The following is a 25,331-nucleotide window of genomic DNA, read 5'->3' as shown; positions in this document are numbered from 1 at the left end:
TCATGGGGCCTACAGCCCCTTCAGAACACACACAGTATCGGGGTTCCCCTAGTATTGCTTTATAAAATATATTCATCCCCATAATCTGTTCCCTGATTCTTCCTATAGCCATTGTACCCTATTCCCCCCCCCAGCCCCCCGCAACTTCATGTCCAGTTTGTGCTGCTTCTGTAGGCAACGGTGTGCGGCCATTATCTGGAGCATGGCCAACCTATCAGGGATCACACCTCTACAGAAAACTAGCTCTCCTTCCCCTGGCACCATTAATGGCCCCAACTCCTCAGCTAGGAGAGGGGGCTTGTGGGCTTTTTCCCGCTCTGTGCTGGAATGTGGACTGCCTTGATCTTATGTAGGTCTCCTTCAAGCACCCATGGCTGCTGTGAATGCATGAGTGTGGCTCTCCTGTCATATCCAAAAGATACAGTTTTGCTCTGGACCTCCTTGACTCTTGACTCTCATAGCCCTTCTGCTGATTCTTCCATGGTGCCCCCTGAGGGGAAGGGTATGAAATGGATATGCTCCCACTTAGCACCCATTTCTCTGGTATCCAAAGTGGAAGATCTCATTAGGCCTGCTCATCTTGCTTTGTGGCCACGCTCACAGGCTGCCAGTGTTTGCCAGACAGCAGATATGGATTATCCTTGGGGACAGTGTCTTCTTCTGGTCCACAGCTGTGAGTGAGGATGGCTTATACTGTTCAGAGCAGGGACACTGAAGTTGACAGGAACTACTGACACACATTTCTCTAGAACTGGGCTGTGGTGGATCCAGTATGAAAACATTCATTTATTCATTCAAGTAGTAAATAAGCATTTAGCAAGTGCCCATTGCACCTGATTCTAGCTAACAAGAATTTACCAGGGACCAGAAACATGTCCAAGAAGACGTCAAGATTAATTTCAAGCACAATAAGAGGAGGATAGATTGCCCAAGATCTTCCAAATAAAATTGAAAATGCCGACAACTTCTTACAAGTCTCCTAGTCTGGCCTGTGGAGTTTCCCAACCTAGGTGTTGGACAAGGGTCTGGATTTCTTTATAGCTCTGTAGTCCATCCTTTGAAAGCCAACTCCCGCCTCCTTTCCTTCAGTTCTTCAAGGCCTCCCCAGCAGGACCGAATGCATGCCTGTCCATTGTGGATGGCGTCATTGGCGGGAAGAAACTTCCTCTCCCGGTGACCCACGCAGTCTGCCTTGGTAGAGTCAGTGCGTCTAGAATATTGAGCCAGATGAATCAGGGAATAAAGGAAATTGATATCTTTATTCCTCATTGCGGGGCTTTGGGCATCTTTTTAATGCCTTTCTTTTAGGCACCGAGTATTTTATTAGCAAGTGGCCTTCAGGTTCAGCTTTTATATCAGTGTGTTTGAGGCATGCTTCAGATGGCTTCTGGATCTTTCTACCCCAAGGGTCTTTCATCTGAAGTCAGAATATATCACCAACATAGGTCTTAAACACCACCTGGATATTTCTTGGAAGGGCCTAACCTAGTTTTTCCTATATTCGGGTAAGGGGACAGGTGGACATTGGGTTCATGGAGGGTGCTAAAGAGAGGTGAGCGAGCTCTCTGGTTGTCAGTGACAATCCTGGGAAAAGGTAGGTAGGAGGAACATAATCCGTGGGTAGAGGATTATAATCCCTACTTGGGAAGAAGTCAAGTGATATGACAGTTAGGATCGAGCATTTGAGAATTGGATTGACCAGTGCTCTGCCTGTGAGGTATAGAAAGGCTATATAGCCATTTTTATGCCTAGGGTTTGCTTATCTGTCAAATGATAGTGGCGGCCATGTTGTCTCATCAGAGTGTTCCATGCACCAATGTAGGTGACACATGTCCCTTGGTGGGTGCACACACAGGTCTTCAGCAAGCGGCAACTATAGCTTTAGCTGTTAGATTATTTTCGCTCCTGTCTCAGCCAAGCAGGCTTCCTTCCCCACTCATTGCCTCTTCTATCTGGCATTTCTAAGCTCAGCTGTCCCCAAGGCCTACACTCTCTCGCAGGCTCTTCTCAGGTGCCTTGTTTAACGCCAGCACACCTCATAATTGGACATGCCCATTCTCCTTCCAGTTTTTCCACACTTGATGAGCCTGACAGCTTTGAGCTTTTGAAAGTTGTGGTGGGTCACCCTGTGCCAGCTGCTGCTCCAGTGCCACAGCCTGCCTGGATTTTCCCTGGGCTAGTGGTCCAGGTCTGATTTTTATTGCTAATTTAAGACATTTGCATGGATTCAGGGCTTTGGATGACTCACCCAACCCCTCACCTATCACCCTGTGGCCAGGGACTGTTCTTTCAGGGAGATGAAGGGACTGCTGGTGGTGTCCAGGCTCTGATTGAAGTTGAGACTTTAGCAACCCAACAGGGCTGCTTGGTTTTACTGAAGTAATAGATGCTTTTCAGAAAAGCTCTGTACACACCACACTTAATGAATCACACGCAGGGTGGACCGGCCAGTCCAGGGAAGCAGAAGTTATTTTGAGAATCAAAGATGGGGAAGTATACTGAAGGTGAAGATGCTGGAATCTAGAGGTTGCCCCTCATCGATTCACTGTACACAAGGTTTGGAGATGGAAAGTATCACACAGGGCATTAATTAACAGCCAACCTGGAAACTGGAAAGGTCTGAGGAGAAAATTCAACTCCTGTTCTGTCTGGTTTAGATAAGGTAGAATTTTATACAGTAGGTTTAGTTAAAGTGAGGGTCATTTACAAAGCTCTCTCTCTCTCTCTCTCTCTCTCTCTCTCTCTCTCTCTCTCTCTCTCTCTCTCTCTGTCTCTGTCTCTGTCTCTGTCTCTCTCTCTCTGTCTCTCTCTCTGTCTCTCTCTGTCTCTCTCTCTCTCTCTCTCTCTCTCTCTCTCTCTCTCTCTCTCTCTCTATATATATATATATATATATATATATATATATATATATATCTCACACACACACACACACACACACTCATGGGAGTCCACCCCTCCCTGCCCTTTACCACCATCGCCTCAGGCTTCTAGATACTTGATTTGCTAACTCCCCCTACAAGGCTCACAGATCTGAAGTGAAAGGAATGGACAAGACCTGTTAGGCCACTTGCCCTCTCCCTCCCCTCCTTCACTCAGCCCCCCCCCACACTCAGCCCTCCTTGCTTTCTCTGTATCTTATCTCTATCACAGCCTTCCTTTTGCAAGGAGCTCCTAAAAGGCATCAGACTTTGACACAGTCAGCTACATAGATCCCTCTGTCTCCTGTGGCTGATGTATTAGATTTAACTGAGCACCGCCCCTTCACCACTCAGATACCTGCAGACACCATCCCTGCTGTGGCCAGAGCCAGTTGGAGGCTTAATTTACTGTAGAGCTAGAAGCAGGAGCCTCCCTGTCAATGCTTCGCCTCTGCTTGTCTCTGTGAGGCCAAGCATACCATCCCCTGTCCATGTCATCTCGCCTTGAATCCAGAAGGCACACCAGGGAACCAAGACCTCAGAGGCTCTATTGTACTTGCGATGGGACTATCGTCTCTGATATGCTCTGTCTCCATCTTCAAGTCCACTCTTCCTAGCTTCCAGGCTTCTTGAAGGCTCTGGTGATCATGACCTCCAGGGATTTAGGGTTGTCTCTAATAAGAAAGCCAGCACCCCTCAATATCAGTTCAGAGGGTCCAGGGTGATGGCTCAGTGGGTGAAGTGCTTGCTCTCCCTGTAAATCTCAATGCTTGGGAGGTGGAGATAAGTCGATGCCCTCAGCTCACTGACCCACCAGCCTGGACTACTTTCTGAGTTCTATCCCAGCAAGAGACATAGTCTCAAAACAAAACAGAACAAGGTGGATGGTTCCTGAGAAACAAGACCTGAGATTGACCTCTGGCCTTATGCATGTATGTCACACACACACACACACACACACACACACACACACACACACGCACACGCACACGCACACGCATGCACACACAAACGCATGCACACGCACATGCTCACACATACATGCATGCACACACGCTCACACATACACCAGGGCCCCGGTAATGAGAAGCTAGAAGAGAAAGGCATCCAAATTGTGATGAGTCACCCAGCAAGCATTCCTTGCTCAGCTGGCTGGGTTCACCACTTCCCAGGCACACAGTATGGACTCACAATGATCTGGTCCAGTCCTCTCTCTCCACAGGGGATGACGTAACGGAGGCTCCTGGTCTTTTCAAGGAAAAAGTTAAGGAACACACGTTCTTCAAAGTGACAAAAGTCTTACGTGGGCACTCTCAAGGTGTGTCAGAGAGTGGCTCAGACAGGGCTCATGTCAGAGCTAGGACACAGGCTAGATGGTCAGGTGAAACTCCAGGCAAAGCTTTGGGATGTTCCATAGGTGAAGACAAGCTAGCATCCCTGTAGATGGCACATTAGCCCGAGCAAAAGCTTGAACCTGGACAAGGGCGGTCTGGGGGAGGGGGTGAGTACAATGGGGCAAAGGGGTTGCTGAGTGTGTGTCTTTGACAGAGTTTACAGAAGCCATAGTTAGTGGTCAGATATGAAGGATAGTAAAGACCACCACTCACACTCAGGGCTGGGGGCACCTGACTGCCCCAGGATAATAACCTTGGTTCCACATGTCTTGAACTCATGCTGTATTCCCCTAAGTCCTAGTGGGGGAATAATCAGAATTTTCTAGAAATGGGCATGCTCATCACTCTTCCTTCCTGAGGTTAGTGGGGAATGTGTGAGAATGGAAGTAGCTAACACATGCAGAGCAGCATACAGCCTGGTGTGAGCTCTCAACACCTTTTATCTACTCCTGTGAAGCATTGGTTCATGCCTCCCTGCCGCTAGGTGCCTGGCACATGGGAAGCCCCAGGGAATGGTGCTGCTCCCTCTGCAGTGGTTTGTGCCTATGAGGGAAAGAGGAGGTGGTGGTGGTTTCTGGAACCAGGCTCCGTTATGTGTTCTGAGTGTGTGATGTGTGTGGGGCAAGGAGGCGCCTCTGCCCTGCTGCCCTGTAGCTTCACCATGAAGTGACCTTGTGCCAAGGACAGAGTCAGCTGCAGTTTTTTTTTTTTTTTTTTTTTTTTTTCTGCTCCATGGCCCTCCTGGCCCCATTAAACTGGGATGTTTAGCACCCGAGAGTTGCTGAATGCCTCATCTAGAGCTACTTTGCCAGGGACAAGGACCTACACTCAGTGGCCCTTGGGTGGACCCCTCTGGACCATATGCCTCCTGGCTAGCCTTTCCCGTCCTGCCCTGCTCCTGTTCTAGATGGCACTCGGCAGCCTTGAGAAGCTCCTCTGTGGGGCTGCAACACCACACCATGGGCTTTTATTCTCTTAGCTGCTCTAACAATTGCCTTCTGATCCCTCTGCTGCCTGAAAAACAGTTGCCATGACTGTGTCGCTTTGTCTTTCTATTTCCTCACTCTCCTGCTCCCCTGGAAAGGAGTTGGGGCCATCTGTTTCCCCTTCTTCATGTTTTTCCTACCAATTTCCCAGTGTTCTCACTCTGGTGGCTTTGGTCTGTGGGGCTGGGGACCCAGAAGTCCTAGAGATGAAGTCTTTTTATAGATGTTTCCCATTTACACTGAGATAAGCATCCTTTCTAAGGAACAAGAGCCCCATTCATCTCCGGGTTTCTCCAGGCCATGCTGCTGATAGGACAATCCCATTTCCCTGGGTTCAGCTTGGACCACACCAGTTCAGTTGAGCCAGTATCTGGTAATCAATTGCTTTCTGCCAGGTCTGAACAGATGTCCCCCTGCCCTCAAGAGTTTAAGATCCAGTGACGTCAATAGATAAAACGGATGTGGGTATGGAGAGATCAGAAGGCCAGGCCCAGGACCCCAAGCTCCTGAGGTGATGTGTTTAGAATTCAGAACGTTTGAGACTGTAGAAAGTGCAAGAGGCACATATGCCAGACACGGCAGAATGTCTCCAGTAATGACCCATGTACAAACATGTGTTTTATAGCCACCCATTGCACAGGTTGAATAGCCCTTGAATGAAATGCTTGGGACCACAAGTGTCTCCTGGTGGGACTGGACTGTTTGCATAGATGTTAGTAGTTGAGAATTCCTAATAATCAATATATCTGAAACCCCACATCTCAAGTGTTTTGAGCATCGTGCCAGTGTTCAAAAAGCTTCTGATTTAGGACTTAGGATTTTTGGATTAGAGCTTCTTAGCTGGTGAATAGCCACACATCTGTGTACTTAGAAGAGATTTTACTACCTATTTTGAGAGAACTCATCCAAATTTGGGATTATGACCTTCTGTAAGAATTTATCTTCAGAAAAGAAAAATCCATCTGCTAAGAGCCGTCATGTGTATGCTTGGGGCAGAAACTGGCTAGCAAGGTAGAGAACGAGGGAATTGTCCTGTTTCTAGAGGCCGCTGGGTCAGATGCTGAACACAGGGATGCTTTCTTGCCTTGGGGCAGGACCTGAGCTGGGTGCTAGAGGATCAGTATGAGTTTCCTGGTTAGAGGAACAAGAGGCTAGAGCATGGCAGGCTGGGAGTGCTGAAGAACCCTGTCTTGGAGAAGTGTTTTAATGTGAATAAAATAGCTGACCGTGGAACCAGTTATTTAGAAAAGCAGCTAAAATATTTTAATAGTGATGTATTAATAACTGTGATTTATTAATGTATTCATAGCCAAGCCCAGCATTGGGCCTAACTACTAGAACAAGGTTGAACTAGTCATGAATATAAATGACATTTGTAATGCGATATGAAAACATTGGTGATTTCTGTTGGTGACAAAGGCACATGTACTGCAAATACACATGCATTGAAAGCAAAGGAAAATTTATATTCCAGCTAGGTTTACAGAGAATAATGAACAACAGCAACAGCAGCACACAATGTGTACATGCGTGTGTACACACACACACACACACACACACACACACACACACACACACCTTCACATTCCTGATTGCTTGCCATAAAACACAGGCAAGCTGGTCAGGTTGGGAACACCTGGTTTAGGTAGAACTAACCACACACAGGCAGCCTGGGGTAGGAAAACAGAGTCTGGCACAGTGTGGGAGGAGGCACGGGAGGGGGGCGGTGGTGAGGGTGGCAGGGCTGTGAAGGTGGGGTGACAGACAGATCAGACCTCTTAAATTTTACTTGTCATCAGGAGATTTTTTTTTTTATCACATTCCTTACAACATATTATAAAAAGAATACATGCTCATTACAGAGAGCAAAGAAAAAAAAAAAGAAAAGAAAAAAAAGAAAAGAAACCCATAGAACATTCCCACTGCCAAGGCAGTGTCATCGAACATTCTAGTTAATTGCCATTCTCTATGGAAGGCTGTGGTTTAGGACTTGGTTCTGGGGCCAAGGGTCAAGCTGTCTAATCTTCACTCCATTTCTTAGTTTCTTTGTCTTATTTTTGTGTCTGTCAAGTGACGATGGCTGTCACTGTACCTGTTTCATCAGGTTGCTTTAGAATTACACAAATCGGTTCCTAAGCCATGCTCTGAGCAGGCCATAATTATCTCCTGGCAAGTATTGGCACTAGTCATGTCCTCCTCGATGCATAGCCAGCCCCACTATCGGTTTAGCTTAGGCTTCGGGTAGATGCACATATAATTTTACATCCTACTTAATTCTCTTAATATTATTACATAAATAATGTTAATGCTATTATTAACTGTTCATATACCTTTTGAATGCCTAAAATACCATTCTACGTGGGCATATGGCCCTCTCTTTATAACTAGTTTAGTTCCAGTTTCCCATGAGAAGAATCAAGGAGGCTATGGTATGACCAGCCTATGGCTCCTTGGTGTATTATTCGAAGGGCTGGAAGGTGCCATAGCAACAGATTAGTGCTTTATGATTATGCTTTACTCTGCAGCTTGGAGAGAAGATTGGAAATGGAGAGTCCTCAAGACAGACCCCTTAAGAAGTCAGGTCAGATCAGTCGAGGCTAGCCCCAATAAGTGAGAGAATGCCATTAGAAGGGAGGCGTGGGAGAATCAAGAGTGACTATGGCTTTGACTTTCAAGAGCCGAGGGGAGTGAACCAGAGTGGTTAAGAACATGAGCTTTGGTGTCAGATGGACCTGTAAGGTCAAGACCAGCTAAGCCATATATTACCTGTATGGGCTTGAGCAAGTTACTTATACACATGACTCCATTTCCACATCTGTAACATGGGAATACAATAAGCCTTCCTTGGTGGAGGAAGGGGATCATCAAGAGCTGACAGAGGAAGATGGAGGAGGACAGTGTGAGAAGAGGGATGAATAAGAAGAAAGCATAATGATGTTTAGGTACAAAATGCCATAATGAAACCCATCACTTTATGACTAACTTTAAAAACTAATACATTTGGAGGGCTGGGTTTATGGCTCAGCAGGAAAGAGCCCTTACTGCTCTTGCAGAGGACCTGAGTTTGATTCCTGGCATGGATGTTTAAAGCATCTGTAATTTCTGCTACAGGGAATTCGATGCCCTCTAAGACCCAGGCAGTTTGGCAACAGCTCTTCCAAGCTTAGGCCTGGTCCCTAGGCTGCATGCCCCTGGGAATGGGTAGACTTAGTATCACTGAGTCCTCTGCACTTTGCGATTTGACGGCCCACAGGTAAAGGGAGGGTATAGCTGACTGGAAGTTCATATGGTGCACCACAACTCTGATTTGAACCATGGAGTCCTCTCCTACCACCTGTGCCCCCATGCAGTTGATCCCATGGCTGTTTTGGCTGATGGCTTCCTCCACAAGCCAGCATGCAGCATTTCCAGACCTGGAGAATTTCTGTCATGAATAAGAGGGAAATTAGTGTGAAACTGGGGTTTCAGTTTTGGGCACCCTGTCAAACTATGCAGCGGAGAGCCTCTTTATTCAGCCCAAGGATGCCATCTGGGCTTTGACATCACTGGTGTGTATGGAAAATGAGCTCTTTCTGTCCCCTTCTTTCCTCCCATGTTCCTTAACCCAAACTCTAGCATTCTGAAAGCTTAAATCTCTCCTCCTCTTCTGACCACAGGCCCGCCTCATGCTTCAGCACCCAGTCATGAATGCACTCTGGGACCCTATCTAGAAAACACTGTGCCTGGCATCAGAGGTGGCCGGCCCAAAGGGGTTTGCAATCTAGTGAGCCAGTGGGTCTAGGGGGGTGGCTCAATGGCAAAGTGCTTGCCGCACAAGCATAAGGACCTGAGTTTGAATCCCCAGCACCCACATTAAAGCTGGATATAGTGATGTGCATCTGCAACTTCAGTGCTGGGGCAAAGATAGCTGGACCCTGTGGGCCCACTGCCCAGCTACCCAGGCTAGCCCAAACTGTATGATCCGGGCTCAGGGAGAGACCCTGCCATGGAAATATCAGTGGAGAACAGCAGAGGAAGACACCCAACGTTGACCTCTGCCCTACACACACACAGACACACACACACACAGACACACACACACACACACACAGACACACACGAGAGAGAGAGAGAGAGAGAGAGAGAGAGAGAGAGAGAGAGAGAGGTGCAGTGAGGGGCTGGCACAACCTGTGCTAGGATTATTATACCTTCCATGGGTATAATTGTGTTTAGTGATAGAGACGGCTACGGGGAGGATCTCAGAGTACTGAGATCCCTTCGATCAACAGTCCTTCCACCAACATTAGTCAATCAGATTCTAGGAAGCAGGCATACACACATACACCATACATGCCCCCCCCCACTTGTGAACACCTTTAAGCACACACACTCATGAAGAACATGAAGATATCTAGCGAGAGGAGAAAAGAACTCTATAGCACAATCGAACTGCCTAAGAGAAGAGGTGGAAACTAGGGATGTGGGAACCAAGGTCTAAGGAAAGAAGGCATGTGGGTAAGCCACGAAAGCTGAGTCTCTAGCATCCAGGAAGGAAGGGAGCCTTCCCAGTTGAAGAAAACAAGGTCTCCGGCGATGCTGGCCCGCAGGTAGCACAGGAGGAAACCAGCTCCAGGACAAGGCAGCCAGAGGGGCCCTGCCAGGCGGTACTCCCTCCACCTCCTTTCCATCCCCCCTCCCTTCTCTCTCTCATCTGCATCCTTTGACTTCTACTCTCTGCTTTTTTACTTCTCTGCTGGCATCTCTTGGCCACCTCTGCCCCATGACTGACTTCTTTTGCTCCTCCTCAACTGTCTGTGTGTCTGAGGTGTTGAGAGACTGAAGGCTGGCCACCTCTCTGGTACCATGTACACCTTGCACCCTTGCAGCAGCTGCATCCCCCAACACTCAAAAGACCAGACAGGAAGTGGGTGGGGGGCACCTTGGATTCTCCATTACCTCTGTCCTTCAGTGATGACCCAGACAATTTATACCCCCTGTTGGCTATGGCTGTATGTTGCCATAACCTTGGTCATTCCCTCATTTAATACTGTCCATAAACACCAATAAAACTGTCGGAGAGCCTAGCCGACCAGGGAGAGAAGGAGAGACTTGGGCTTGGAAGGGGTAGAAAGGTGCCCGGATTGAGCATAGGCAGAAGGTGAGGGCACTGGGTAATGATCTGAGGACCTAGTCAGGGCAGGGTCTATGCTGGATCATCTGAATGCCCTGTTTTCTCTCCCAATCCGCCCTTGCCCTGGCTGCAGTGTGTCAGATCCTCCCCAAGGGAGTGGTCGCTGTCCTGGGACCGTCATCCAGTCCAGCCTCCAGTTCTATCATCAGCAACATCTGTGGAGAGAAGGAGGTGAGTATGGGGCTGCACTGGGGATGGTGCCTGTAGACTGGATCCTCGAGTGGAGGAAGGGCCCGAGGAGGCTATGCTATTAGCAACATCATCAATGGAAATGTGAGGTACAGTGACCACCTGTGGAGCACCTCCTTTTTCCAGGTGATAAAAAGATGGAGAGATCTTTCCTAGTTCCATCCATTTGCCTGCAAATCTCAAGATTCCTTTGTTTTTTATGGCTGAGTAGTATTCCACTGTGTAAGTGTACCACAGTTTCTTTATCCATTCTTCTGTGGAGGGACAGCGAGGTTGTTTCCAGACTCTGGCTATTATGAATAAAGCTGCTATGATAATAGTTGAGCGAATCTCCTTGTTGTGTCATGGAGCATCTCTCAAGTATATGCCCAGGAGTGGTATAGCTGGGTTTTGCAGTAACACTATTCCTAGTTTTCTAAGAAAGTGCCAGATTGATTTCCAACATGGTTGTACATAGAACACTCTGATTGAGGTAATCCAGACCCAGAAAGACATGCCTAGTATAAACTTACTTATAAATGGATATTCACCCAACATAGATGGCCTCTGAGAGATTCCACCCAGTGGGAGATAGGGCTAGACCCTGAGAGTTGTATGGCAGACTGGGGTTGATAGAAGGACCTGGAAGGTTCAGGAATCCCATGGGGAGACCATCAAGGCCTGTGGATGTGGACCCAGGGAGACCTGCACAAACTGATGCACCAACTAAGGACAATGCACGCAGAGAACCTCTTCATGGTTGGGGTGGGGTGCAGGGACTGCCTCTGACATGAACTCTGGTGCTCACAATTTGATCATTTCCCCTTGGCAGGGAGGACTTGCAGGCCCCCAGAGGAAGGGTATACAGGCTATTAGGAGGAGACCTGATAGGCTGTGGGCAGATGGTGGGGGAGGCAGGCCCCCCTGTCAGAGGTCTAGGGGAGTGGAATAGAGCAGAACAAGGAGGGAGGGTGGGAATAGGAAGATACAAGTGAGGGGATAACAATCGGGGTGTAATATGAATGATATTAAATGAATAAAACACTTTTAAAAAAAGAAAAGATGGAAAGATTTTTGATCACAGGATTTCCAAGCTGTCTTAGGGTTCTAAGACAGGGCAGAGCCTGTGTGAACTCTGTTATGCAGAGATGGATGCTAGTGGTTTGGTATGAGGCTAAGGATCTGAGGTCTGAGCTCTGCACTGTGGTTGGTGCAGGCAGCTTATTGGTGGTCTGTTCCCTGGGCCTCTGGGGAAGGATACCTCTGAGAGGAAGAAGCCACTGCTCCGTTTTATTGTGGGAATAAAATCTAAAAGCCTCTGCCTTCTGAGTGCACGGGAAAGATTTTATTTTGTTTTCCTTGTTCACTCATTCCTGCATTTGCTCTTCCAAGCGAGATGTTGGTCCACAGGTATGGCCTCCACTGGAGACTCTCTCAGCCCAAAGTGTGGAAGCCATTACCTCTGGTTCCAGTTCATGGGACAAAAAACATGATGGAAGACAGGTTTCCTAGCAACTTGCTCTTTAGACAGCCTGCCGATTGTAGACATCCTTGTGGGCCCTTTTAGAGGCTGCCGGCCTTTCTCCTGCAAATACATTCCCAGAAGACAGTGGGCAAGAGCGCCCAGCCCCCCAGACTCTCTGTATCCCAAAGGCTTTCTGGACCAGCTTGTAGGAAGCAGGTGAAGCGTGGTCTTGAGTGTGGGAGGCAGCTTGGCTTCCCAGCATCATCTGGCTCTGGGGAGTAGGCAGGTACCCTTCCAGAGAAGGCCTAACACCCCCACAGCAAGCCACCCTTATCAAAGTGGGGGAGTCACAGCCAGGCTTCTACTTACCCACACTTGCTGGAACAGACCTCTTGATACTGCAATCAGGGTGTGTGAGTAGGTCCTGGTCCTCTAGGCCCCATCTCAGAATTGTTATGTCTAGGCTGGATTTGCTCCTCACAGACCCCGCCCCCCAGAACCTCCCCCTGGAACACACTTCTCAGGCTTGCTCAGACCCCAAAGCCACTTCTGTCCTGCTACAAGGCTTGCAGCATTTCACGGGCTCAGTCAGGAGCTGACATTTAATTTAAATCCCTCTTGCTGTGATTCAGGTAACAGTCAAGTGTGTGGCAGGTTGTTACTCCAGCCTTGGCTCTGATCTTCACCCAGCTAGATTGCCAGCATTTGAGCTCCCTACATTCTTTCCCTGATTCCTCTTTCTTTGCGTTCTCCCTCTCTCTTTCCCTACCCCACTCCTTTTACTGTCCCTTGCTATCCCCCCCACCCCCAGTGCCCCCTCTAGAATAGTCCTATCTTAGAACTGGAGCTGTTTCTCATTGGCTTACAAGACCCTCCACCCTGTGTGGCCTTTCAGGACAGAGGTCATGGGAGCCATTGATTTGCAGCGTCCTCCACAGTCCAACCAGGAGGCAGTGCCCAGAGAGCAGCCAGGCAGCTACCCTTCCTTCATCTGGTCATGTACTTCCAGAGCGACCTTGCCTGCCACTCCGATTATGCATTTTGGTTAATATTTTATGAGGCCTGACTCCAGGGAAAAGTTACGGAGTCCTTGCTGTGGGTTCCAGCCCTTTAAATGCTGCTGATATTTCTGAGACCCTGTGGCTGGCTGCTTCCTGCCTCCTGCTCTCCCCTCAGCCCCACTGTGGTGACTTTCTGGAACGAATTTGCAATCTCGAATCAATCATTGATCGATTTTTCTCCAAGAGAGAGAACCAGCAAGGTGAGGCCTGGCTACCCCTACCCAGGCCACAGAGCAGCTGGCTGCCACTCCAGCAGCCTGCCAGAGAGGTCGTGCCCATGATCCAACACTTGCCTCCATCCTGGGGAGACCCCTCCACCCTCTCCTTTGTGCACTTAAAAGGGCCTCTGGAAAGCTCTGCACTCGGAGAAGAGAGAAGAGAGAGAGGGAAGCCAGGCATTGTCCAGGCACTGACTGTGTGTGCGTTTCAGGGCTGTTTTCTTCTTGACGCCAAATCACATTCTCTCTTCCTGGACTCTCAGAAACACCTGAGGTCAGCTCTGTTTTTGATGAAGTTTAGCCAAGTTAAATGGTTTGCTCCTGAATCACACAGTAGAACCTAGACACAAAAATAGCCTATAGACTCCAAAAACTACAAAATCCAGGACTGGGAGCTATGAGTTTATCAATGTCTCCAAGGGCTCCCCACAATGGGGGAACCAGTGGACTGATGGTCACACAGGGAGGAGTCAGGTCAGAGACACCAATGTCTAGGTCTGAGTCCGCTAGGCCACCTGACTTATACCCAGTCTGGCCCGTCGTCTGGCTCATTTGTCACCTCTCTTGCCTTCAAAGTGTATGTGTTACTCTGGATCGATTGTGTGGAATACAAAATGCAAGCAGGAGGAAAGACCCTGCCCCCCCCCCCCGAAAAGCACTGGGTCAGCTCTGACCTTGAGAGCCATCCTTCATACTCACCAGGCTTGTCAATTCTGCACCACGAAGGGCCTGTTGGGGGAAGAAATGGTTGTGCTCTGTCAGGGACTAAGCCTCATTGAATTCGGGCAATTCTCTCTTCCACTTTTACCAGATCTTTGCTCTCTCCCCATCTCAGTTTCCAAAGAGCTCTGGTTCCTGGCATACTTCTCACTAAATCACAAGAGGATGAGATGGTGGGATCCCACAGAGACCGCTATCACAGCATTATCCCAGACCCCTGGAGCAGAGCCTCTGAGCAAAGCCAGGCAGAGAAAACTTTTGTATTCGCCACTGACTAATCCATTCTAGAAGCCAAGCGCCTCACCATCAGGAAATCCTTCTTTCAATCTCACTTGCTTCCGTGTCCGTACAGACTCATGCTCAGTTTCAGCTTTCCCAGCTCTCAGTACCAGGCATGAGGGTGCCTGAGTAAAATCAAGGTGGATGGCAGCTTATTACAATTTCACTTTCCTATTACCTACCAAATAGCCAAAGCTGTCAATAAAGCCACCACTGGCGCCTCTTGATATCTCTCTCCCAGTGAAGGGGGGAAGGTGGCATCTTCTAGAAACGTCACTAGTAGAAGCGGTGCGAAGGCAGCAGTGCTGATGAATCCAGGGCCATTCCTGCTTGCCCCTTGCCTCTGGGATTTACCCAGAAAGCTTGCTGGGAACTACTACATACCATTTATGTTGGGTCAGGCTGAAGGCCTCTTCTCTATAGGGAGCTTGTCTCTTCCCACCATCTTTGCTCCAATTTATTAACTACAGATAATATTCTGTAAGGACACTGCCTTCAAGAGTGATTGGACTCCTATACCACAGAGGATGTACAGAGGTCTCTAGCCAAAGGGTGCCTTGTTCTGGGCTTTGCCAAGGATGTTACTGCATCACATGCCCATGGACTCAGAGCCCAGGTCCTGCTTGCTTCTTTTCCTTTGGTGTGTGTCAAAGGCGTTAAACAAAAGAAGACATGCTCAGGCGCAGCCTGGGTCACCCATCCTGCTTCCCCTCTCTCACTCATTCTGGTTCCTCCCTGCTGCCTCTTTTTGATCCTCTTGCCAGGTCCCTCATTTCAAAGTGGCCCCAGAGGAGTTTGTCAGGTTCCAGCTCCAGAGATTCACCACCCTGAACCTTCACCCCAGCAACACCGACATCAGCGTGGCTGTGGCTGGGATCCTGAACTTCTTCAACTGCACCACCGCCTGCCTCATCTGTGCCAAAGCAGAATGTACGTATCCCCAGGTTAGCCCATGTCCAGACAGGATGGTCTTGTTCATTTGGCCACACTTAGGTTTGTGACAATCCAGAAGGGGAGGTGTCCCTAAAACCCTGGTCTGACAACAAACAGGTGCAATCTCCTCTCTTCTCTTCTCTTCTCTTCTCTTCTCTTCTCTTCTCTTCTCTTCTCTTCTCTTCTCTTTCCTCTCTCTCTCTCTCTCTCTCTCTCTCTCTCCCCGCTCTCCTCTCTCTCTCTCTCCTCTCTCTCTCTCTCTCTCTCTCTCTCTCTCTCTCTCTCTCTCTCTTCTCTCCCTCTCTCTCTCTGTATGTGTGTGTGTGTGTGAAAGAGAAACAGTGCCCATAAGCACCCTTTGCCTGTACTACCTGGGCATGGAATTAGGTTGCAGGGAGGCTGGCCAACTGCCAAGTCTTTTTGTATCTGCAAACTCAATTCCCACATTTTCAGCCTCATTGTTAAGGAGGTACAAAGAGAGAAGGGGAGAGGTGGGAATACAAAATTGAATGCATTTGTACTTGATGAGCTGAAGAGCATCTTCCCCGGAGAGCAGGTTTTGCTGATGGAACAAGGTCCAAGGTCAATTCCTGATAAAGCACTTTCTTTTTTTCTTTCTGCAAACACAGGTTTGGAAATGCATTTTTAGTGTCTCTCACACAATTTGGGACATAAATTCAGTGTTTATGAGATTTAGCTAATTTGAGCCAGCAAAACATATATGCTCATATATTCCAGGTAACATCTGTGTACCCACTCTCTGTTAGTGAGATGCTGGCCACAGGTGTGTACTGGTGGCCAGTGCTTGAACCTAGCACATCACCTGCACTGACCCCGCAGGTCATCATGGGCTGTGCTCACTCATGGATGTGTGTCTCTTCTGCCGGGACCTGTCTTCAACTTGTCTGAGCTGCTCTGAGCAAAGGCCTCCCTTTAGCCTAGTCTGACTCCAAGTCATGTCTAAAAACAAAGCCACGTGACAGGTCAGAACCACCCATTTCACCAGACGGTCACACTTGAGTGCCTCCATGTGTGCACCTTTGTATTTATCCTCCAGTTTCCCTGAATGTCTGTCTACTCAGCAAAACCTGCTCGCCCATATGAGTTATCTGTACCTAATTATTACAATCACCGAGGGATATGGAAGGCATGGCAACCCTCATTTCCAAGTTGAGGAAGTTGAGACTCGGGGGTAAAATGACTCACTCACAGTCCTAAACCTTGTGCAGCAGAACTAAATAAGTCTTCTCCATACAGCCCAAGCTCCCTCAGAGACCAAAGTGGATAGGAAGGAGAAGGGCCACTGGCTACAATGTGGGCTCTTCCCTGAGAGTTGATGCTAAGTATCAAGTGAGCACTGTAGCTCGGGGGCGGGGGCGGGGGGGGGCTCGGGGGGTGGTGTCTATGAGCCCACTGGTGCCATGCAAAGTCTCCAGATGAACCTGGAAAGATTCAGAGGGATTAGGTTCATGGGGAAGAGAGATGCAGGCCAAGGAAAGAGAAAGGGAAGGTCAGGGACTGGTTCAGTGCCTGAGGAGGAGTTGGGACCATTAAGGATATCTATTCATAGAAGATGGAAGGAAGCTGAGGAAGGAAATCCAGGCCCATGTGTGTCAGGCACAGGAATGTTGATGTAGGTCCTGTGTTCACTGAGGGACCTAGAAGGTCTCTTCCTTGAGGACATCCGCAGAAGAATGGTCATCGTAATGCTGGGTTGGCCATTAGGGAGCAACTAGTTCCAGTAGATGAAAATGAGGCAAGGGTTGGGCGCTTGAGTTCAACTCTAGGATCTGGAGACCCTTAGGCCTGGAGAAGAATGCTGCTTCAGAGGGGTTCCAGCAAACAGAGCCTGTGAAGGCTCACACATGAGTCATGTGCAAGAACACACCAGCTCCTCTCCCTGTCAGTCAGCCTGGGTGTTGAGGCAATTAAGACAAGAAAGTGAGTTTGTAGGGAATGGGGTGTGTTAGGCTGGGGGGCTCACTGGAGGGCTCAATGAACAGAAGTCAAACTCCTTCAGTACAAGAGAGGAAGCAGAACCTCAGAGAATAGTCGTCCTGTCTGGAATCCCAAAGCTAACAAGTGGTAGAGTCAAGGCTTAAACCCAGGTTCCTTGGAGAGAAGTTCAACGTACTGCCAGTAGCGCCCCTCTATTTGTCAAACTGGGTTCCTCTGGATCTAATCTGACCCATGCAACAGTCCCAGGTCACTTATGACTACTTAAATTTAAAATATGAATTAAGTAAAATGAAAATTTCAGAGCTGGGTGAGGTGGTGCTCATCTGTAACCTCAGCACTTGGGAGGCTGAGGCAGGGGGATTACTACTTCATAGGCTACAGAGCGAGACCCCCTTTTAAAGAAACAATAAAATAAAGGTGCATTAAAAATAAAAATCTAGTCCCTTAGTCTCACTAGCCTTACTTGAGGTATTCGACAGGCATGTGTAGCTAGTGGCCCCAAACTAGCAAACACCGAGACAGAACATTTCAGTGCTATAGAAAGCTCTCTTGGACAGCATGGCTTCAATATGAGTGATTACGGGCAAAGAGCTCTGTGGCAAAAAAAAAAAAAAAAAAAAAAAAAAGAAAGAAAGAAAGAAAAAAGAAAAAGAAAAGAAAAAAAGTAAAAAGAGGGCAAACTTTCATCTTCTTTTGTCCTTGTGGCATGGACCTCCTGAGATGCCCGTGTTCATACTTGATGGAATGTGGTTGGGAGGCATTGCATTTCTGCCCTCTGTCTATAGTACCCAGCAGCAGTGAGTGGTGGTCTAGAATCTAGCCCACCTCCCAGTTTTGGGAATCAACTACCTCAAGGCCGCTCTAACAGGACTTACACAGCTGGGGTTTGTGAGACAGAGGAGAAGGCTGTCCACAATATCTCCTGGCGAAAGTGCTCTCCGAGTGTACCTCAATGCTAGTTAACAATGTCTCACCTGCCCGTCAGGAAATCCTTTCTCGTGTCTGAGCCATGGCCCTTCTCGCTTATAAACTGAGCCCTGTGCCTTTCCTTTAGTTCCTGTGGGGCCTAGGGAAATCTGTGGTTTCAGGCGTAGGTAAATATCCACTCTGCACTGAGTACTTTCCTGGGTACGGGTGCCTCCCACTCGGTACTCTTTCTATTAGAGTCATGGCGTTCTCTCCTCAACCGAGTCACACTGGAGTGGAGAAAACAGCGTTGGGGTTCTTAAGGGCCTTTAAGGTCTTGTCATGGCAAAGCCAGGACTCTTCTTCGGGTCCTCTGAGCTTAGGCTGGGGTTTGCCTCTCTGGGCGGCACCCTCCCCTCTCCACAGATCCATACAAACAAGCCCAGGGCAGCAGCTTGAGGGTGGACTCTGCCTGGTAAGAGTGAAGACTTTCGGAGCAGAGGTTCCCGCAGGCCTCGAAAAAGAAGGGCAGGGTGGTTGAACACGGTCCAGAGTCTGGAAGATGTGAGGCTGTCCAGCCACAGGCTCAGGGCCTCTTCAGCCACAGCTTAAAGTTCAGCTTAGAGAACTCAGGAGGTTGCTTGCCTTCTGTACCTGCCCACCAGGCCAGAGGAAGGCAGGCAGGCAGGAGAAGTTCAAGGGCAGAGAAGATTAAAAATCTAATCAAAGGTGGAGGAAATGAGGGGCTGAAGGGAGATGTGGCTCAGAGCTTGGCATGAACCCTTCTTCCATCTTCCTTATTAATGCTGGGCCAAGAGACACTGAGGGCAGAATTAGGAACAGGAATCTAATTCTATTTCTCAGCCTCATCGCATAATGGGGATTGTACCGTGGGGGAACCGACCCAGGTATGCTCCTGTTTCCCAGAAGGAGTATTTTTTTTTTTTTTAATAAGCAGGTTTGGGACCAGGCAGAGCTACATAGTGAATTACATTATTTTTCTTTAACGAGAGAAAAAAATTGTCAGAACATCTATAAATCTTATTTCTAAAAGGGCTGAGAGAGGAGATGGAGTGGGTGGCCCTGTCATGGCCCTCCTAGGCATCCCCACAGAACCAAAGGAGTTGGCTGTTTGAGGGCTCCCAAAGGGAGCTGTGGGTCCCCACTATTGCTGTGGGGACACGCTTGTCATGATAAGAGGAGGGAGCCTTGCCTAAGAGAGAGGCAGGATGGTCATGTGTCGGAGAACCATCCTAGGGATGAGGAAATGGCAATTAGTGAGGTGTCTGTTATGCAAGCAGGAGGCCTCCCGTCTGGATCTTCATAGAACCCACATAAAAATCTGGTCCATGCTAAACACTTGCAATCTCAATGCTGGGGAAGCAGAAGCAGGAGACTCCCTGGCCAGCCAATCTAGCCAAATCCTTGGGCTCCAGTTTCAGAGAGGTCCTGCCTCAAAAAATAAGGACAGTGATTGAGGGCACCTAAAATCAACCTCTGGCCTCCACTTGAAAACATGCTATAAGCTGAATAAATTAATTAAATAAAATAAGAAGGAAAGAAGAAAAAAAAATCACACACACCACACACATGCACTCACGCACACACTTCTGCACAAGTGGGAGAGGAGCGAGAACCCCACCTGTTGTAACCCAGAGGAGCTGTTCCATGCTCCGCAGATCCCTCCACCTTTCCTGTTGTTGGAGACAATAAAGCCCATTGCAGAATTGACTGCTGTTATCTCATGGCTGCAACTTGGCCTGAGGCAGTGGGATCCCAGCAAGGGACATTATGGATTGACACTCAGGACCCTTTCAAAGCCTAGCTGGGGCAGTAGTGGGCCTGGTCCATGAGCTGCTGTGAGAAGCTTCTTGCTTCATGTTTCAGATTTAACTGTGAGAAGCCTCTTGCTTCATGTTTCAGATTTAACCAGTCACCCTTGGGCTGATCTTGGGAGGGGACACTGATTCCAGGGACACTTCCTGTGTGTGCTGCGCATGCTTCCGGGTGTTTTATATTATCTTTTTTCAACCTTATGTTCTTGGGTCCTGGGTTTGATCCCAGACATTACCCGAACATTTATTTATTTATTTGTTTGTTTGTTTGTTTGTTTATTTTGGTTTTTTGAGACAGGGTTTCTCTGTGTAGCCTTGGCCATCCTGGACTCACTTTGTAGACCAGGCTGGCCTTGAACTCACAGAGATCCGCCTGCCTCTGCCTCCCGAGTGCTGGGATTAAAGGCGTGCGCCACCACGCCCGGCTTAAATCCTCTAATTTAAACCAGAGAACTGAAGATCACCATACACAACAGGTTCTATTATCAGTATCATTATACATAGGGAGAAAAGAGAGGTGATATACGATTTTAAGGTCACATGGTTCCCTCCTCCCTTGGCCTTGCTCACTCTTCTGATGCACGTAGGAGGGACAGGAGTGAGGACCACCTTTTCCTACATGTGGGGAGCATAGTGAGTGGTGCCCTTGTGAGTGGTGCACCTGGAGGCCAGATGTTGGAGTTGAACAGCTGTGCTTGGTCCCCACCTGCCCAGACCTCCAGCTCTTTGCCTTTCTTCCCTTCCACCTGAGCCCCACAGCCTTCTCCACCCACCCTGTCCCTGGGGGCCTGCCTTAGGTATGAGGTGGGACAAGACAGAACCAGGTGAAAGGCATTGTTCCCACCCTTGAATCGGAAAAGTGCCCTTCTCCGTTCAGTGACTAGTCAGTCACTCTGGACCTCTGCCTTCTCTGGTCAGATTTAGTCTCTCCAGCCAGGCACGGCAACACTCAGGACATAGAAGGAGGAAGGTACTGAGTTTGAGGTCATCCTGAGTTATGTAAGTAAAAGAAGTAGTCTCTAGCTGACATCCCCCGCTCCCTGTGAAAAGAAAAAAAGATTGGTGCCACAGAGGAAGTTTGATAGCCATACAGCCTGAGCCTGACACTTGGCAAGGGAAGAAAAAACGAGTACTCCGAAGGTCAAGGGCACTCGCGGGCCCCACATCTCACTCACTGAACTTATTACATGCTTCCCAAGGTCCCCCAAGGTCAGGCTGGCAGCATTAGCTGCTTCCCTCCCTGGGAAACAGAGCACTTCTCAGGACCAAGTGCTATACTGACAGGGTTCTGCTAGTGGAGGCAGAGGGGAAGGGCGGCTGAGAGCAGACCAGCTGGACTAGATAGTGTTCTGTATTTTCTCCTTTGAGATGGGTTGCCTGTGCCAAAGGTTGACCTCAGACTTGCTATGTAGCCAGAGATAAGCCTGAACTTCTGACCTTCTGTCTGTAACAACTGATTGCCGAGATCACTGTGTGCAAGCCCTTGCTCACTTTATATGGGGATAGAGGTTGGAGCCAGGCCTTCCTGCATCCGTAGCAAGTGCTTGATCAACTGAGCTAATTCCCAGCACCAGGACATAGCTGCTTTCTTGTGTGTGTGTGTGTGTGCGCGCGCTCTCACATATGGAAGCCAAATGTTGATGTTTAAATGTCTTTCCCAGTCATTCCACTTTTCTTTGTACATTTATTTGTTTATTACTTATTTATGTGTCTGTGTGTATGCGTGCATGCGTGTGCTCTCACATGTGGAAGCCAAATGTTGATGTTTAAATATCTTTCCCGGTCACTCCACTTTTCTTTTTACATTTTATTTGTTTATTATTTATTTACGTGTGTGTGCATGTGTACGTGCATGTGCATGTGTGCAGCACAGAGTCACAAGCATTTGCCACCACACCTGGCTTTTCAAAGTCTTAAAGATCCAAACTGGGGACCTCCTTATTTGTACAGCAAGCACCTTCACCCTGAGCTGTCTCCCCAGTCCCTGTTGTTAGATTCTGATCTTGGATCCTTTGTGTCCCCTGCAGAGAAATTGCTCAAGCATCTCTGTGCTTGTCCTGTGGCTGCCACCAACACTGGCTGCACTTTCCCAGCCCTTCTAGTTCTGGAAAGCAGCGTATGCCCTTCCTCCCAGAGCAGCTGGCTACTGTGCTCCTCATTGATCCACTTTAATCCTGATGGAGACTAATGGGTTCCCCAGGCTCCTTGGTGCAGCCTTGGCAGGCAGGCCTGCTACTGGGCCAGCATCCTGTCCCAATCCTACAAGAGAGAATGGCTGGGATGGAGGTGGACACCTGAAGAGAGGACAGAGTTTAACCCCTGTGGTGGCAGCTGGACCTGGTAAATCCTTAGATTTAGGAAGTGAGAATGGTGGTGAGACACACTCAGCTGTACCAAGAAAGTCTCCCACTGCTTAGGATCAAAAGTACCAACTTGGGGGGCCTGCAAGATGGCTTGCCACCAAGCATGACACCCTGAGCTGTAACCCCAGGACCCACATGGTAGAAAGAGAATTGACTTCAGAAAGTGTTCTCTAGCCTCCACGAGAGCATGCATGTACACATATGGGAAGACACACACACACACACACACACACACACACATACACACACTCACACATATACACACTACAAAATTAGTTTGAAAAGTCCTTTTTAAGTATCTTTTTTTTTCATTTGAAGAATCAGAGACTCCCTGATTCCCCTCTTTCTACTTCCCACCCATAGTTTAATTCCCTAGACAGTAGTCCACAAGAGGGACTTCCAAAGGCCTCTTTGCCCCCATCGATGGGAAGCCAAACTGCCACACACACTGTCCATTGCATCCTCAGACAATGAAGTAGAAGATGCTTCCCTCGTGTGAGCAAGCCTCTCTCCCTGTGACCTCTAACCCCTCACAGTCCTGAGGCCATCAGGGCTGAATCTGTCTTCTGATTGCCTCTCCCGTACTTCCTCAGGCTTCAATACTTCCTTTGAGCTGCTTGTTTAGTGACGATGTGACAGGTCTTGCCAGGCACTGCTGTTCTCCTGGCCTCAGTGTTAGTTCCCTCAGTTTCTCATTCACTCCAGTCCAACAAGCGTGGTGCATTTGCCATTTTGTTTTTAAGCTGGGGCCGTGCAGAGATGTCTGAGAGGATTCCTTGCCTTTCCTGAGGGAAATCTTTCAGATATATAGCATTGTATTTGGATGGCCCCAACTTACAATGATCTAACTTACATTTTCCTACCTCTACCACTGGCAGAAGCAATGTGCCTTTGGTGGAAAGCGACCCTAAGGAGCCATCTCAAGATGGCTCAGTAGGCAAAGCACTGCCACACAGGCATGGGGACCTGCGTTTGGGTTTTCCAGCACCCACGTAAAAACGTGGGATCAGCATGTGCTCTGTGATCTCGGTGCTAGGGAGGTAAAAACAGGACACCCCCCTGGGCTTGTCAGGCATTAGCGGCATAGGTGAGCCTCTGATTCAGAAAGAGGCTATGACTGGAAAACGAAGGCAGGCAGGGACCGAAGGAGACACCTGACGTTGAACCTCACCCCACCCCCATCCCAACACATACATTCCACACTTGACATTTTGATTTAGATCCTTTCCCTGGACAATCATATTAGGTCTCACACTTTCTTGGGATGCTGGGCAGTGACAGTGAGTCATGTGATCACAAGGGGAACCCCACCCTAGAGTGTGCAGTATGTGGCATTGCTAAGCCACAGCATTCCTCAGTGGCAGTGTGTACAATGAGTTTTCAGATTAGGATATCTCTAGCCGACAATGGCCTCATCAGGATAGAATGCCTTGAAATTCAGGGCACTGTGTATTCTGGCAAATGTTTTATGTGATTTATCAGAAGAGGCTCTGTTTTAGGAGCTGGGTTGACTGCTCCTGTAAGTGTTGGGAGAAGGGGAAAATGGGTGAAGCCTAGAGAAAGGAGAGAGGTCTTCAGGAAAAGAGGCAGGAAAGCTCAATAAGGCAAAAGCAAGATTCACAGAGCCCCTTTTGGGGTGACTGACACCTCGGAGCTACTTGACAATTCTAAAGGATAACCTTTCTCCTGATTTCCAAGTCATGGAGGCATAGAGGGGGAACATTGTCCCCACTAACTCCTTTGCCATGTTTGAGCTGCATGCAGGCCTTAAGATTGTGTTTATTTTAGCCACTCCAGGAAGAAGGTGGAGGAAGGACTAATTTTCTGATGGGTAGTTAGGGGGGTGCACACTTTTAGGGATGCTCCATGCCCTTGTCTCTAGGCCTCCCTCTTAACACACAGAAAATGGGGTGACTAGAGGACTTGTGTTGTTCTTGTTCATAGGGTCACACAGCAGCAGCCAAGGAGTCAGTGGCCACAGATGGGCTGGAGCAGGGTCTCTGGTGTGTCGGCGACCTGGGGAGCTCCTTCCCCTGAGCTCAGTGCACCTGCCAGGATAAGGATGGAGGGTCCCTGGGCTGCCTTTGTCAGGGATCACCATTCTGCCCACAATGCCACTGTCTTACCTGGGTTTCCTGGTCTTACTCCACTGAATGGCATTGCCCATTGGATACCTTCCACATTTGGAACTTGGTTAGCCTCTCTCAAGCCAAGCTTCAAAGATTCTCAATGGTACCCGGCCTGTGGGGTCACTCAGCTTCCACATTTTAATCCCTCTGGCCTCTGTGATCACTCCTATACTCCCTTGGCTGAGACTCTGGAAGGCCATCTCTGTGCCCTCTACCCTGACCTTTTGGGTCAGAAGTGGGGGTCTGTGTCTGGTGGGGGCTAGCCTCTGATATCATCTCAGAGAAAGGGGTACTCTCTCCTCTCCCCATCTTGCAGCTAGGACAAAAAGAGGCTGCACTCACTGGAGTCTAAATCCATTTAGGTCACTAAACAAAAACAGGAGTGCAACTTAACTTCACTATCTGCCTGACTTACTTTTAAGCTCCCGAAGGCAGGATTCATTGTGTCTGCCTGCTGTCTGTGTGCATCAAGTCCCCCAATGACACACCTCCTTCAACAAGGCCACACCCCCAATACTTCTAAAGTTGTTCCATCAACTGGGAACCAAGAATTCAGACTTATGAGCCTATGTGGGCCAGTCTCATTCAAACCACGACACACCACGTGGCTCCTGTTTGCCAAGAAAGTTATTCCACAAAAATAGGAGCCACATCTTCCCAGGCTTCCTCCTCTACCACACAGGCTCTCAAGCTCCCACTCTGGTTCTTTGTTTCAAACCAAACAAATTCATTCTTTCTGATCGTTAAAACAAACAAACACAAACACACCGAGCGTTGGCTTCCCTCACTTAAGTCTTCAGATGCACGCCCATGTCCCTGGAGAGCTG

The 25,331-nt window shown here is 48.6% G+C and overlaps 1 protein-coding gene across 5 annotated transcripts in view; it reads left to right on the top strand.

The window, feature by feature from the left end:
* Grik4 (glutamate ionotropic receptor kainate type subunit 4) overlaps positions 1 to 25,331 on the top strand; it is a 428,100-nt gene that overhangs the window by 254,710 nt on the left and 148,059 nt on the right. For all 5 annotated transcript variants that reach the window (XM_051156249.1, XM_051156245.1, XM_051156246.1 and 2 more), the window contains 2 exons: positions 10,542 to 10,639; positions 15,144 to 15,309. In XM_051156249.1, coding sequence (XP_051012206.1) covers positions 10,542 to 10,639; positions 15,144 to 15,309 — 264 coding nt within the window. The remainder of the gene's footprint in view (positions 1 to 10,541; positions 10,640 to 15,143; positions 15,310 to 25,331) is intronic.

This window comes from Acomys russatus, chromosome 14, assembly GCF_903995435.1.
Source record: "Acomys russatus chromosome 14, mAcoRus1.1, whole genome shotgun sequence".
In the NCBI taxonomy this organism is placed as follows: Eukaryota; Metazoa; Chordata; class Mammalia; order Rodentia; family Muridae; genus Acomys; species Acomys russatus.
This window is presented reverse-complemented; position numbering and strand designations above follow the sequence as displayed.